Here is a 15,531-nt window from a genome sequence, read left to right on the forward strand (position 1 = left end):
CCTCAGGGTTCAGCTGTTCCGAGGGCTTCGGTGCACATTTCTTCTGATTCAGCTTCTGCTACAGAAAACCTAGTTGATCCTGTTTGAGCAAGTAACATCAGATACTCCAATCTGTTAGCACTCTGCATTTGACCACCTTTTCCCTACAAGACAAACCTGTTCTATCTTCAGGATTATGTTCTTCAACCCACTCCCAAGCGCTACTGCCACAAGTATGGATATTGAGCGATTCTTTTTGCCTCTGAGGAATTTGCAGATCTCTTATTGGCTGCCAGAAAACCCGTCATGAAATCTATTTATGTAGATAACTGGAACCAATGCATGCTATTGTTTAAATCTGGACTCTTGGATCCTTTTAAATCACCCATTTCTGATGTCCATCATTTTGCACAGTTGGGGCTAACAGTGACTACAATCAGTGGTTACGTGGCTGCCCCGCTGGCCTTTGTGTCTCCAAGCTCAGCCATCTTTGTTTGTCACCTTTACTGGCTGCTTTTTGAAATGTTTGCTTTACTCGTTTCCTTCCTCTCCTGTCATTGTGGCATGTAGGATCTGCATCTTGTGTTCAATTTTGCTGATGGCATCCCCTGTGAAGCCCGTTTTGAAGAAAGCTTTGCTAACAGCACAAATTTCAGCTCCCAGGGTCCTGGAACTTCAGGCTGTGGCAACCCGAGCTGTGGTTCTGCGGCATTGCTGCCTGCTTCATTATTGCAGGCCGCGGTGCAGCCTTCAACACCTCCCCCTCCCCATCGGGTGCATCGATGGCCTGCTGTTGCTGCTTTGACGTTGCGGTGCATCCCGCAATGCCAATTACTTTTTGGTATTGGGCACTTCGCGGACTTGCCCGTTGTATAACATTTCTGCATATCAGGAATGCCGCAGCTGCAAGATTCCTTCCTATAATACACTTGTGGGGCGGGCACTATTTACTTACCTTTTCACTTGCTGTGAAATAATTCCTTGCTGCTCTTTGCTTTCCTTGGGGCCATCTTGTTGCCTGTTCTTGTTTCCATTCTTCAACGGTCATGGTCCCAGAAGGCCTTGGGGAGGTTGGTTCTACCACCCTAAGATGGCTACCATTTCTATTTTGTTCTTCACTGCTTTCCCTATCCAAGATGGTGACCACTTACTTCCTGCTTTGTCACTTCCTGTTCATGAGTATATAAGGGGCTGAACCTTTCCTTTCTTTGCATTGCAATATTCCTTGCTCCTGTTGGTGTGTCCTCGCTCCTGCTGATTACTTTTTCTACGGTGTGGTTTACCTTTCCTCTCGTTGGCGCACCTTTGTTCTCTGCTGGCACATCCTCTTTTATTTCGGTTTTCCTTGGAGCCTTCCGCTCTCTCTTGAAATTCTGTTTTTCAAGTTCCTTTCCCTTGTTTGGTATCTCTTCTTGCGCCTTGATTTTCTCCTTCTTTCTGTTCCTGAAGTTTCCACCTTCTTCTGAGGTTTTTCCCTACTGGGGTTTTCCCCTTGGAACTCCTTCTGGAAGGCACAGTTTGCTTAGGCTTTTTATTGCCGGTAGCACTGTGGCTACCGGAAAGGGTCGCCCATACCTCGGACAGACCAGAATCATCAAGGACCGAAGTCAAAACCCGTTCCAGCACACCAAGACTGGTAAGAAAGATTCCAAAGGTGACACAGGCCTTTTCAATTCACCTCACTTTTGCAGTTTCCTTGCCAGACAAGTTAGTTCTGTGTACTTGCACAGCCTTCTTTCCTAAAGTGGTTTGTTTCCACCTTTCATATGGCCGAGTCTTCCCTCTACCTCATATCATCAAGGTGACAGCTTAGACTGGATCCCAGGTGTTCAGAATCATACTACATGATCTGCACTCAACATGACAGACTGGATGATTAGCTCTTTATAGGCTTGGCTTGAGCTAAAAAAGGCAGTGATAACCAAAGGCTCCAGTTAATGCTTGGTCTTCCTGTGTATTAAGATTTGATTTTACATGGACCAAGAAAGAGCCACTAGTGGTTATTCATGCCAACTCCACGACTTCCTTTTCATTTCCACAGCTCGCACCAAAGACATTCCGTTGGCTGACATGTGCTGGCCAATCTTATGGTCATCCCTGTATAAATTTGCTAAACATTATTTGATCACAGCGCAAGCACTCAGTGACTAGTATTTTGCAAAGGCTATGATGCTCGACTACCTTAGTCGATTGGCATTACTTGTTCCCTCCTCCAAAAGAGTATTTTTGAGAGTCATTCTTAAGGTAAGTAATCTGCAGAGAATGTATCAATCCAAAGTAGAAGTTTCTTTTGCTGATGAGTCAATGCCTTATATAATAAGACTCCAAGATATGCAAATGTGTTTGTGCTGTTATTGTCACTGTTGTTGATGCTGTCTTCGTTCTTCTCCACACGCCTCGTCTGAATGCATAAAAAGTATCATGGACTAATGTCATTGGGAGTGTTCACGTCTGTTATACCATGGTGATGACATGTTAGGCAAATAATGCTTGAGCCTCATGGCGCTACTTGGCATTGCTGGAGAGCAGCTCAGGGGGAAAGTTTTGCAGGGCTGGTCTTGCACTTGGGGAATATTTTTAATGTAAGGCAGAGGTACGGCTAAGTGAAATACACTTTTGGAGATGGTTCTCTGCCGGGGGTAAGAGCGAACATCCTGGTGTACTCTATTTCGCTGGACTCTGTGGGCTGGGGAGAGTCTTCTACACAGGCTAGATTCGAAGCATCAGAGTTTTAGGAGTACACCAGGTGGAGTTCTTGCCTTGGGGAAATTGACTTCATGCAGCTCCTCATTGAAAAATCACTGCAGCAAGGTCCACGCAGGTTCAGGTAAGAGACGTGTTGTTCTTTGGGTGCTGGAGGGGGTGACTCGAACCTATATCATGAGTTCTCGTCAGTTGAGTGGCCTCGCACTACCTATAGATTCCCTTCTATCCCAAAGGGACTTCTTTAAATAATAGCTCATTTGTGAGAAGCCTGCTTTTGGTTATTTGGCAAGACGTGTTATATGATCCACTTTAAGGATAATGAACACCTCATTAGAATAATGCATTAACTATGCAGAGATTAGATGGGACAGGGCTGGCCATTTCCTTGATTAGTTAGGCAGGATGCTTGTACCCCAGGTGACCGTGTTCTCACTGGGTTGTTGTGAGTTTAGCCTGGCCTGCTGCTACCTACACTGTACGTGTGGTGTAGCTGTTCTTTGTGCCAGTGAGCTGAACATGCTCTTGCTTGTGATGAACGTAGGTCATGCTTCACATTGTTTATGAAAACAAGCTAAACTTCACCCCTGCACCACTTTCCCTTTGATGATGATGTGTGGTTATGTTGCCAGTGAACTCTTCCAGGTAACTCAGTTGCCTATTTCTAGATGGAGTTTGAGGCAAAACATAGGTCTCCCTCAGCAGATATTTGCATAAAGTTATCTGGCATTGCGTTTATTGATTCTGGACTGTAAACACTAGATAAAGAGTGCAAAGTCCAAATATGAACTATTACATTGGAATGTTTAACTTTCAATGGTGAATGGGCAGGTTATATTCCATTGTTACTTTATTCGCCACTCGCTGAAAATTCTTTGATTCTCATATTGCTAAGAGTACAAATGTGTTTGACTTTTTAATCCCTGCTTAAGTCATTGAGATTAAAAGGCAATGGATGTGGAGGGGAGTGCGTACATTTATAACATGAATGCTAGAGTGGCTGTTGAAGTCCAGTCTACTCTGATCAACATGGTGGTTTTGCATCTTGAACTTGTTGAAGATTCAGTGATGTGCATTATTGCACTGGTGGGTCTGGATAAACATACAAGTTGAAATAGATGTGGTGTTGTTGGCCTTCACCCTACGAGGAGCCAACCCGACTCCTACTAAAGTCGGCCATGTTCCCACAGTGCCCAACAAATTTGACCTCTTGTTCTTCGTTTGTAACAATTTCAATAATGGAAATGACAGAGCAGCACTTTATGGATCCTGGTTTTCACCCCCCTACTAGGTCTTCATTGTATCTCCCTTGAACCTGTGAAATCTACTCCATCATCTTTTTGGCAGTGATGGAGTTAGAAAAGATCCCAGTCTAAATTGTGAGCATCCCATTGGACGTGACCTGTGAAGTTTAAAATGGCTGCTTTTCTTTTCGTTCTAAACAGGAAAGCCAAATTGTTGATCAAGAAAAAGCGTTACCAGGAACAGCTGCTAGACAAAACAGAAACGCAGATCAGTAATCTGGAGCATATGGTAAGCATTGTCCGTCATCCGGTCCTCCAGGCATGGGGGCTGCTGTCCCAGGTCTATCTAATGACCACTTCTGGCTGGAGACAAGTCTACTGCCTGAATAAGACCGCCGTAGTTTTCAGGATCTTTCAAAGTGATTGGCTCGCTGTGTTGAGAGTTCTGCTTTTTATGTATTGTTGTTGGAGTGTCTGCTGGCAGAGCAAACGAGAATGCTTCTTTTATCAGATTGCTGTGGGCTCTGTTCTGCGTCAGAACTGTGCACTTCATATTGTGGAGGAATACAAACAGACTATTGGGAAAGCACATTGACGTTGCCACACTTGATGAGTGAGTGTCACTGTGCCAGCAGTTTACAGAACATCTTGCAGCTTAAAGATGCCTCTCTGGCACAGTGATAAGTTGTTGACAAAAATAAAATTTGCCAATGGGTAAGGTCTTTCAGCCATCAGTCTACCTAATTCCTGTCTGATTTCTGCACATGGAGTGCATGCATTGTGGCATAGCTTATGTGTCTTATGTGTCTTCTCTTTGCAAGCCATGTCTTCTGGGGGGTGGGTTGAAGTACACACAAAGAGAAGGAGGGAGGGAGGTACAACTCCTCGACTGTCCTCCCTAACTATAAACCAATCTCTCACAACAAAGGGGTGAAGTGGTATGACATAAAATGTTATCACCCTTTGTAGGAAGCTGGCTCTGTATATACTATACCAAAGTAAGGTTTAGTGTGCACAGAGTCCAGGGGATCCCCAAGGGTAGGCAGAGGTTAAAGTAGACAGTACCTTACTCTCTAATTTGTGGTAGTGTGGGGGAGCAGGAAGGCCTTATCAGAGGGAAGTGCTGAGCGTTTATTGTACAATTCAAGCAAGGACTCAACTCCGACCAATTGGTTTGTAGGAAAATAATATTTAGGAAGATGTATTTCCTAGAACCAAGGCAGGCCTGGTACAGGTAAATATAGAAATACTTTGCAAGCATTACTTTGTATTTGCAGATAGTCAGAATTACTGTGCAATTACTTTTCTTACACAGTCTTGCATCTCTTGATACAAGGTTGGTACATTTCCTGTGAGAGTGAAAAAAGGAATCAATATGTTTTGCAAACTTAATACAGGTTCACAGTATTACTCATGAGCCACATTTAGTCCTGAAAAGGCAGAACTGTGTTTACGGGTCCGCAGGTAGGATTCAGCCAGGGGGCACTCGAGTCACACCGCCAGTAGCACAGAGGCGGCTGGGGACAGAGTGCATGGACCACATGTCAGCCAATGGGCTAAGCACAGCGTGGGATTGGGGACTGCGGCGAACAGGCCACCAGATTGGGGGACAAAAGCTCCTGGGGTCGAGGTCAGCACTGTAGGGTCCAGTGGCCAAAGAACTACACCACCAGCGGTGTAGGGGCGGCTGAGTGTAGGATGCGGTCTAGGCTGAGCTCTAGGCTGATGCTGCAGAGTCAGTCGCAGTTCCCTTGGAGTCGGTCAGCTACTGTGTAGGCGAATGGGGCTTTGGGAGGCGTCATCCTGTGACCGCAAGCGTGTAGCGACGGTTGGACGGACGGACGGACGCAGTTGCTGTTTCTGGACTGCTTTGGTTATGGAGTCGATCAGGGTGTCTCCTTCGGTCGCGGTTGAAGGGACCTGTCAGTTCTTGGCTGCAGGTTTGATTTGGGAGTTTGTTGAGGTTCAGGGGTCACTGAGATTCAGTATAGGATCGCCGGGTGAACTTTCTAAGGGGTTGGTTCGCTCAGGAGCAGAGTGGGGGCGACTCAGAGTCGGCCGGAGTCAGAATCAGTTACTTTTGAGCACATTCTAGTACTCATGGGAGACAAAGACTTGCTTTAGGAAGGCAGAGCAGGTCCTCCGAGTTCTTGGAGTCTGCAGGAGACCGAGTTTTCAATGCAGCAGGTTCAAGGTTCGAGGTTTAGACAGACTGGGGCCAAGTCAGTTGATATCCACTTTTTTCTGCACAGCTTTTTCAGTCTCTTCTTCTTCTCTCCTCTTGTCCTAGGAGGCAAGATTCGGGGTTGCCTCTAAATACTACATTTAGGGGGGTAACAGGTAGGTAAAGGTCGGGACCAATGGGTCTCTTAGTTTGGGTGGGTACACCCTCTATTATCTTGGGGTGAGTGTGTGCATAGGTTATGCATACATCCCTGCGGTGGGCACTCCGTTAAGGTTCGTATAAAACAGACTCCACTAGATTCTGAAATACGTTTTTTTTCCGTTTATCGCAATTTTATTTGAATGTCTTTATCCATTGTTATTTCACAATGCAAATTTTTGTTTCACAATACACATTTTCTTTTGAAATGGTGCTCCGGTGCATTTCGGGCAACAATCGCCCTTTCTCAAGGAGCCCTGTAATTTTAAAGGTAGTATCAGTCTCCTTCATAGCCCATAGTCATAACTTAATATGCGCAACGATTAAATCAACATTTATAACATTGCAGTGTACACAAACCAGTAGTCATGCATGGTCTTCAGTGTAAGTGTTCTAAACCGGGGACCGTTCTAACCCAAGTGAAAATGGAATTAAATGTAGGTCGAGGGGGGGGGGGGGGGGGGAGTGTAGGTAGCTGGGAAAGGTTTATCGTTCGTGCGTAGTGAGTGATGACCAAAATACACTTACATCGGCACCCCCTATTATGCCACACTCCAGTGGAAGAGGGGTATAAGCCTCACTCTGGTCAGCTAGGTCCCCCATCTGCAAAATGGCAGGGACTGAGAGTTATGCTTCACCTCGCCTGTCAGTATAGAGTCAGGTTAGCCACTAACCTTACAACCGGATACGGCAGGAACGATGATTGACGCTAGTTAATCCTATCCCCTAAAGGGTGATACCCATGAAGGTTTGTATACACACTCCATAGATGACACCATCAAAAGGGGAAAGGGAAAAAGGGATAAAAGAAACAATAACGTAGCTGCTGCGGAATACAGAAATGGGATGTCTTCAGATTTGGGAGACCCTTCTTCTATGCTCCACCCCTTCTGTCCTGCAAGTGAGACACAACACACACACATTAGTAGACCCCCCCCCCCCATGGGAGTTAACTAAACTGTTTCTAAATGTTGTTTGCACTTACATAATTGGCAGCTGCAGATCGTTCTACCAAAAAAGGCACAAAAGCAAAAAATCAAGTAATCAAAAGAAACTATGCAGTTCTGTCAATAGAATCAGGAGTAGATATATGATGGCAAGAAAATGATTCAAAATAAGTCATGCAATGAGGTACTTATCTTTCCACAGATAATCCTCTAGAAGTCATGAGTGCATCTTGTCTCCAACTGCTCAGGACATGGGAATCTGCCAAGTTTATCCACCTTGGTAAAACTACAAACAGGCTCCCCAACGCAGGCTGAGAAGCTTCACCCAAAACGCCTGAATAACGATGAATGCCTGCTCTTCTTGCTCTCCAGAGCGGAATCAGCAGGAAGGGTCAAAGTTCACAATCCATAAAAATCGGAAACAAACCAGCCGCATTAATCCTTCATGCGGCAAAATAAATATAAGGTACCATACATCACACGAGTGGCTACGTTCTCTTATCAGCCTCTCAGACTTCCGAGAAGCAAAACAGCCGGTTGCTAAGCTGAGGGCTCCGTACGCCTGAAGCAATCAAGTGCTTCGAGAAACGCCCTCCTGCTGTTTTCCTGCTGAATCAGACAGAGCGGGCGAGCTGCAGCGGATGCGAAGCGCCCCTTGCAGTTTCAGGAAACATGGCGCGGAGGAGCAGCCTCCTGTCCAGAATGTTGGCGATGTCACTGGCAATAATTCACAAAGGTGCAGCTTCTTTCCAGAGCTGCTGTGTCCGATACTACAATACCGAAGCAAACGAGTGACAAGCCCCGACTGCAAGGTGGGCGGGGCTTATCAACCGACATCCAGGAAGCAAAGAATGTCTCGCACAGGGTTTCTGTGAGATGTAGTTTTGTCTCTACCACATTCACACCGTGAAGTCTGTGTTCCCCACTACACCATAGCTTGCTTATCATGACAGTATCCCCTCTCAAGGTCCGACGTCTCGGACCCTTGGTTTGAAGGGAAAGCGGGCATGATAACTCCTCAGAAGACAAGGGCAATGTAGGTTAGCCGCCGGTTCCCAAGAGCGTTCCTCGGGGCCATAACCCTTCCAATCTATGAGATAATGCAAACGTCTCCTAACATATTTGGAGTCCAAGATACTACGCACTTCATATTCCTCCTCCCCATCAATTTCCACTGGTGGTGGTCTAACCTGTAAACAAGTGTTTTTTAAGCACGGCTTCAAAAGGGAAACATGGAAAACAGGATGTATTCTCCAAGAAGAAGGGAGCTTAAGTTTCATGGCAACAGGAGTTATCACTCTCTCCATCTGATAAGGACCCACAACTTTAGGCTGCAGTCTGGTGCTCCCTCTGAATTTCAGGTGTTTAGTGTTCAGCCACACTCTATCTCCTGCCTTGTAAGAGGGTTCGGGGGTTCTCTTCTTATCAGCCTGTAGTTTGTCTCTAGTTTGTGCCTCTTATAGATGTGCCTTAGCCTTCTCTAACACTAGCCTGAGGTGTGTGTGGTGTTCCTGAATGGAAGGAAGACTGGAGGTCACAGGAATGTCAAAGGGTAATAAGTTGGGATGGAAGCCATTAAGACAGAAAAAAGGTGAACAATCCAGGGATGAATGATCTGTGTTATTGTATGCGAACTCTGCTGTCCACAATAGTGTACTCCACTCATCTTCTTGCGTTAGCGTGAAACATCTCAAGTATTGTTCAAGAGTCTGGTTCAAGCGTTCTGTTTTCCCGTCTGTCTGTGTATGATAGCTTGTAGACAGACGGGTGTCTATTTTCAAAACCTCACATAGCGATTTCCAGAACTTGGAGGTGAATTGAGTTCCTTTATCCGTAATGATCACTAAAGGGATTCCGGGCAGTCTAACTATGTTTTGAAGAAAGACTGTAGCTATTTCTGCTGAAGTGGGGAGCTTAGCAAGAGCAATGAAACGGCCCATTTTCCCATTTTGGTAAAATGATCAATGACCACTAGAATGGTGTCATACCCCGAACTCTGTGGCATTTCCATGATGAAGTCCATGGAGACTGTATGCCATGGAGACGGGGGTGTAGGTATAGGTCGTAGTAGACCGCTAGGGCGTTGATGTTGCGTCTTGGATTGTATGCAAATGGTGCATTCTGACACGTATTCTACTATGTCTTTCCTTAGTGTCTCCCACCAAAAGTAACGAGATGCAGTTTGTAGCGTTTTCTGGATTCCCATGTGTCCTCCCAATGTTGTGTCATGAGTCCAGTGTAAGACTTGTAACTGGAGTGGACCTTTGGGATGTACAGTCGTTTGTCATGAAGTAATAACTCGTTCGAGACAGAACGGTGTAGCGGTTCTTTCAGCACCCATGCGTTCTTGTCAATCTTTGAGATTTGTTTTCTTACTTAATTCAGGAAACCATCTGTATCAATTAGGGCTATGTTTTTGGACGGGAAAGAGGCCTTTTGTAGAATGATGGAAGTTCTTCTACCATATCCATTCCATCTGCAGGATTTAACAAGGGTCTTGAAAGAGCATCTGCTTTCCCGTTCTGTGCTCCTGGTCTGTATTTGATCACGAAGTCGAAATCCGCAAAAAACATAGACCATCGTAGCTGTCTAGGAGTTAAGGCTCTGCCACTTTTGAGGAACAACAGATTCCTGTGATCTGTATATATTTCTACTTTATATCTGGCTCCCATTAAATGATGTCTCCATTCCTCACATGCTCGTTTGATGGCCAGCAACTCCTTGTCAGTAATGCTGTAATTAACTTCACACGGAGACAGCTTCTTTGAATAAAAAGTGACAAGATGTAGCTGACCCGTATCCGGGTGACGTTGGGAAAGTATACCTCCTATAGCATAGTATGAGGCATCCGTTTCAAGTATAAAGGGTTGACACACATCAGGATGTCTTAACACTGGCGCACTGATGAAGCACTGCTTCAATGTTTGAAAAGCCTTTTCTGCTACAGTATTCCATTTAAAGATGGTTCCCTTTCTTAAAAGTATAGTCAGTGGCTGGATGATACAAGAGAAGTCCTTTATGAATCTTCGGTAGAAGTTTGCGAATCCCAAAAAACTCTGTAGGGCTTTCACAGAGGAAGGAGATTCCCATGTCGTGATAGCCTGTGTCTTTTTTTTATCCATGCAGAGTCCATTAGGGCCGATGACATACCTTAAGAATTCTACCTCAGTGATGTGGAATAAACATTTCTCCAGTTTGGCATATAAGGAATACTGCTGCAGTCGTTCCAATACGACCGTCACATGAGGAATGTGTTCTTTCATGGAAGCTGAATACACTAGGATATCATCGATGTATACTATACATGACACATCCAGCAGTCCTCTTAGCACTTCATCCATGAAGCATTGGAATGTGGCGGGGGCGTTGCACAGTCCAAATGGCATAACTTGATATTTGTATAGGCCAAACTTGGTCCAGAAGGCCGTTTTCCATTCGTCTCCCCGCCGCACTCTCACAAGATGATAGGCTCCACGGAGGTCTAGCTTAGTGAAGACGGTAGCTCCTTTCAATTGGTCCAGCAGAACAGGTGTCAAGGGCAGGGGATATCTGTTCTTTTTGGTAACTCGATTAATCGCCCTATAATCGATGCAAGCCCTGAAGCCTCCTTCACGTTTCGGGATGAAGAAAAGAGGCGAGGATGCTGGTGACGAAGAAGGACGAATGAACACTGTTGACAATAATTTCTCCAGATATTGTTGCAAGTATGTGGTTTCTGCTTCAGTAAGGGCGTAGATCCTGCTACATGGGATACTGGCCCCAGGTTCTAAATCAATCACAGTCGTACTCCCTGTGAGGAGGCAGCTTGCTTGCTTCGTTCTCACTAAACACATCCTTGTATCTTTGGTATTCTTCGAGTAATGTAGTGACACATCCTACATTATGAGTAAGGCAACTGCTGGCTAGCAATTCCGCAGGGTTCTTCTCCTGAAGGGTTTCGCGTACACTGTCTTTATTGCAATGTTCCTTGCAATATGAGGAATTCAAGGTAACAGTGCGCACTGCCCACTGTACAAAAGGATCATGGAAGAGTGAGCCATGGCATACCCAATATAAGAGTAAAATGAGGGGCATCAATCCAATCAAATTGAATGTATTCGTAGTGGTCTAAGCCCACTTGCATCTGTACCTGCTGAGTGTGATACCGTACGGGGCCAGATGTCAACTCCGTGCTGTCTACTGCCATTACCACTTCTGGTATCTTCTTCCTGAAACAGGGTATGCCCATTTCTTGAGCGTAGCTTTGATCAATAAAATTACTAGTAGCTCCTGAATCCAGTAGGGCGTGCACTAGTACCACTCCAGCCCCAGGGATGTCTAAGGTTACGCAAACATTCATGTGAGCCACTGCATTCTGTACAGTGTTAATCACCGCTGGACAGATCTCATCCTCAGTTGACCTCAAACAAGGGATCTGCGACTTGTTTGGGCCTTCTAGTTTTCTGACTCCTTAAGTGAATAACCCACCACTGGAACCTTTTGATTTCCCTTTACTTCCAGATAGGGAGATTTTGATTTTGCTCGACAGTCTTTGATAAAATGGCCAGGTTTTCCTCAGTACATATATAAACGTTAAGTCCTCCGCCGCTCCCTTTCATCTCGACTTAGGGAACCCCTTATGCCACTGATCTGCATGGGTTCTGATCCATCAGAAGCAGTAGGGTGTCCTTCTGTGATACCTCTAGGGCGAGGTGCTAGATATCTTGTGTCAAGGCTATGTTCATCTCCTTTTCTCTCTTGTAATCTATAGTCTAGCTGAACTGTAAGATCTATGAGTCCCTCGCATGTATTAGACATATGCACCACCTGTGCCAAAACATCTTTTAACTCGCTCCTCAAGCCCTGATAATATAGGGAGGTTCTCTTTTCCATAGGCCAATCTGTCTCCGCTATGAGCCTATTGAATGTAGTGATGTAGGATAACAAATCTTGGGTACCCTGTTTCAGTGTAATCAGTTCCCTATCTAGAGAGAGTAAATGAGCCTTCCTATCAAACAATTTACGCATTTCTCCACAAAAGGAGTCAAAACTCCGCAGTATAGGATCATCTCTATCTATCGGTGAAAAGGACCAGCTCGCAGCATTACCCCCGAGATAAGACATTACAAATGCCGTTTTGGCCTGATCAGTGGAAAATACAGCTGGTTTACACAGGAAGTGTAATTTGAACTGTCCTAAAAATAAAACAAACTTTTTCGGGTCACCAAAGAAACTTTCAGGAGGAGCTAAGGGTAATTGTGCTGGCTGTATGACTTGTATAGTGGAAGGTCCTGCTTCCCCTCCCACTGTGTGAACTGTTTGCCCTGTTTTGGTCACATGGGATGCAGGGGGGGGGGTAGTAGTGTCCAGTTCCGAATATACTGAGATTTACTACCTGTCGGGCTAGAGCGAGATAAACCAGCAACTTCCCGTCTCATAGTACTCTCATTGCGTAATTCTTGATTCTCCCCGCTAAAAGCATCTACCTCCATTCTAAGGGCGGTAAAAGATTCCAACACAGAGGTAAGGACTGTGTTGGTATCCATCGTTCGGGCCTTATGTATAAGTGGGCTTGTCACTCTGTCAATATAGAGTCAGGTTAACCACTAACCTTACAGCCGGATACGGCAGGAACGATGATTGACGCTAGTTAATCCTATCCCCTAAAGGGTGATACCCATGAAGGTTTGTATACACACTCCATAGATAACACCATCAAGAGGGGAAAGGGAAAAAAGGGATAAAAGAAACCATAACGTAGCTGCTGCGGAATACAGAATAGGGATGTCTTCAGATTTGGGAGACCCCTCTTCTATGCTCCACCCCTTCTGTCCTGCAAGTGAGACACAACACACACACACACACATTAGTAGAACCCCCCCCCCATATGAGTTAACAAAACTGTTTCTAAACATTGTTTGCACTTACATAATTGGCAGCTGCAGTTCGTTCTACCAAAAAAGGCACAAAAGCAAAAAATAAAGTAATCAAAAGAAACTATGCAGTTCTGTCAATAGAATCAGGAGTAGATATATGATGGCAAGGAAATGATTCAAAATAAGTCATGCAATGAGGTACTTATCTTTCCGCAGATAATCCTCTAGAAGTCATGAGTGCATCTTGTCTCCAACTGCTCAGGACATGGGAATCTGCCAAGTTTATCCCCCTTGGTAAAACTACAAACAGGCTCCCCAACGCAGGCTGAGAAGCTTCACCCAAAACACCTCAATAACGATGGTGCCTGCTCTTCTTGCTCTCCAGAGCGGAATCAGCAGGAAGGGTCAAAGTTCACAATCCATAAAAATCAGAAACAAGCCAGCTGCATTAATCCTTTATGCGGCAAAATAAATATAAGGTGCCATAATCACACGAGTGGCTAAGTTCTCTTATCGGCCTCTCTCAGACTTCCGAGAGGCAAAACAGCCGGTTGTTAAGCTGAGGGCTCTGTATGCCCGAAGCAATCGAGCGCTTGTAGAAACGCTCTCCTGCTGATTCCCCGCTGAATCAGACCGAGCGGGCGAGCTGCAGCGGATGCGAAGCGCTCCGTGCAGTTTCAGGAAACATGGCGAGGAGGAGCAGCCTCCTGTCCAGAATGTTGGCGAGGTCACTGGCAATAATTCACAAAGGTGCAGCTTCTTTCCAGAGCTGCTGTGTCCGATACTACAATACCAAAGCAAACGAGTGACAAGCCCTGACTGCAAAGTGGGCGGGGCTTATCAACCGACATCCAGGAAGCAAAGAATGTCTTGCACAGGGTTTCTGGGAGATGTAGTTTTGTCTCTACCACATTCACACGGTGTAGCCTGTGTTCCCCACTACACTATAGCTAGCTTATCATGACATCGCCTCCCCCACCTGAGTGGTGGGGTTGGCAAAGGTGGGCACACCTATTCTCCTAACTTGGTTTTCCCACCGATTCTCTCACCCTAAGTGGGGGTCAGAACCGGTGGGGGCCAGTTGCTGGGACCAGCAAATGTCTGCTGTAGCTCACAAATGCGGTAAGCATTTGAAGCTTCCCCTTCGTGGACCCTGCCCATCCTAGGGGAGGAGGCTTGGCACCTCGTCCTAGGATGTGCATTGTTTCAGGACCCGGAGAGTGGCAGGCTCACGACCCAGGGATCCAGAAACATGTCTGGTGGTGGCAGCTGACGAGCAGGCACTCAGCCAGGAATCTAGACTTGGTCCGTTTTTCAGAGGGCATCTCTAAGATGCCCTCTGAGAAAATTTGCATTAAATCACACACTGGCATCATGGTGCTGTGTAGTTCGTAAAGACAAACTCCCAGCACCATATACACTTTATGGCATTACTCCACTTACAATGTCTAAGAAATGACTTATACACAGTAGGGGTACAGAGCTCATGCCCCTGTACCCTCACCACTGGTATAGTGTACCCAGCTAGAGGGGTACACTATACCAGCTACAGGGCAGTGGATTGCAGGCATGGCACACAGGGATGTGTGCCATGTCGATGCTTCAACTTGTTCTCCACCAAAACATACAGCCTGCAATGGTAAAACAAGTGCTCCAGCCCTTGGAGGCCTTCCCTGGTCACAGTGCCCTTGGTACTTATGGTACCTTTTATAAGGGACTTGCATGTGGCCATAGAGTTGCCAATTGGGTTTTGCAACAGTACAGTTTGGGGAAAGAACATATGCCCTGGGTTCCTGGTTGGCAGGAACTGAGGACACACTCAGTCAAAGTACATCAACAGTTTGACGGTTTGGCAAAAAGTGGGGGCAACCATGCAAAAAGGGGCACTTTCCTACACCCTTTATGGGAACCCACATATGGTTAACAGTTGCACTCACATATGGTTAACAGTTGCACCCACATATGGTTAACAGTTGCACCCACTAATAGCATGCTTGATCATAGGGCGTGCTAAAACACCCCCTGCGCAGCCAACACGGTTTTTTGTAGTTACAAACAAACTGTTAAAGGGATACAGTATGCAAAAACTAATTAAAACTACCTGAGCAGGGTCCCTCTATTTTATTCTAGGCCCACTAGACAGGGTTAAAAAGGTATCATAAGATGAACTTGGGATATTATTGTCCTTTCATGTCTTATGCTGTCAACATGTTTTGGCCAAACATCTATCGCCATAGATGACTGACCAAAACATGTTGACAGCATAAGAGAAGACCAAGCAAGTCAATATTTTGAAATTATTTTTACCCACCTGCTCTTGTCCCTCTTTTCTACTGTCTTCTATTCCTGAAGTGTACAATGGCTCAACCACAAGATCCCACTGTTCTTTTGATCTGTATGTCAGAAATGTATGTTAAGCA

The 15,531-nt window shown here is 45.6% G+C and overlaps 1 protein-coding gene across 1 annotated transcript in view; it reads left to right on the plus strand.

Annotated features, from left to right (window-relative positions):
- Positions 1 to 15,531, plus strand: part of CHMP6 (charged multivesicular body protein 6) — a 102,587-nt gene that overhangs the window by 66,812 nt on the left and 20,244 nt on the right. The window contains exon 3 of the mRNA XM_078654112.1: positions 4,128 to 4,215. Within this exon, the coding sequence (XP_078510238.1) occupies positions 4,128 to 4,215 (88 nt within the window). The remainder of the gene's footprint in view (positions 1 to 4,127; positions 4,216 to 15,531) is intronic.

The sequence above is a fragment of the Lissotriton helveticus genome, chromosome 7, assembly GCF_964261635.1.
Source record: "Lissotriton helveticus chromosome 7, aLisHel1.1, whole genome shotgun sequence".
In the NCBI taxonomy this organism is placed as follows: Eukaryota; Metazoa; Chordata; class Amphibia; order Caudata; family Salamandridae; genus Lissotriton; species Lissotriton helveticus.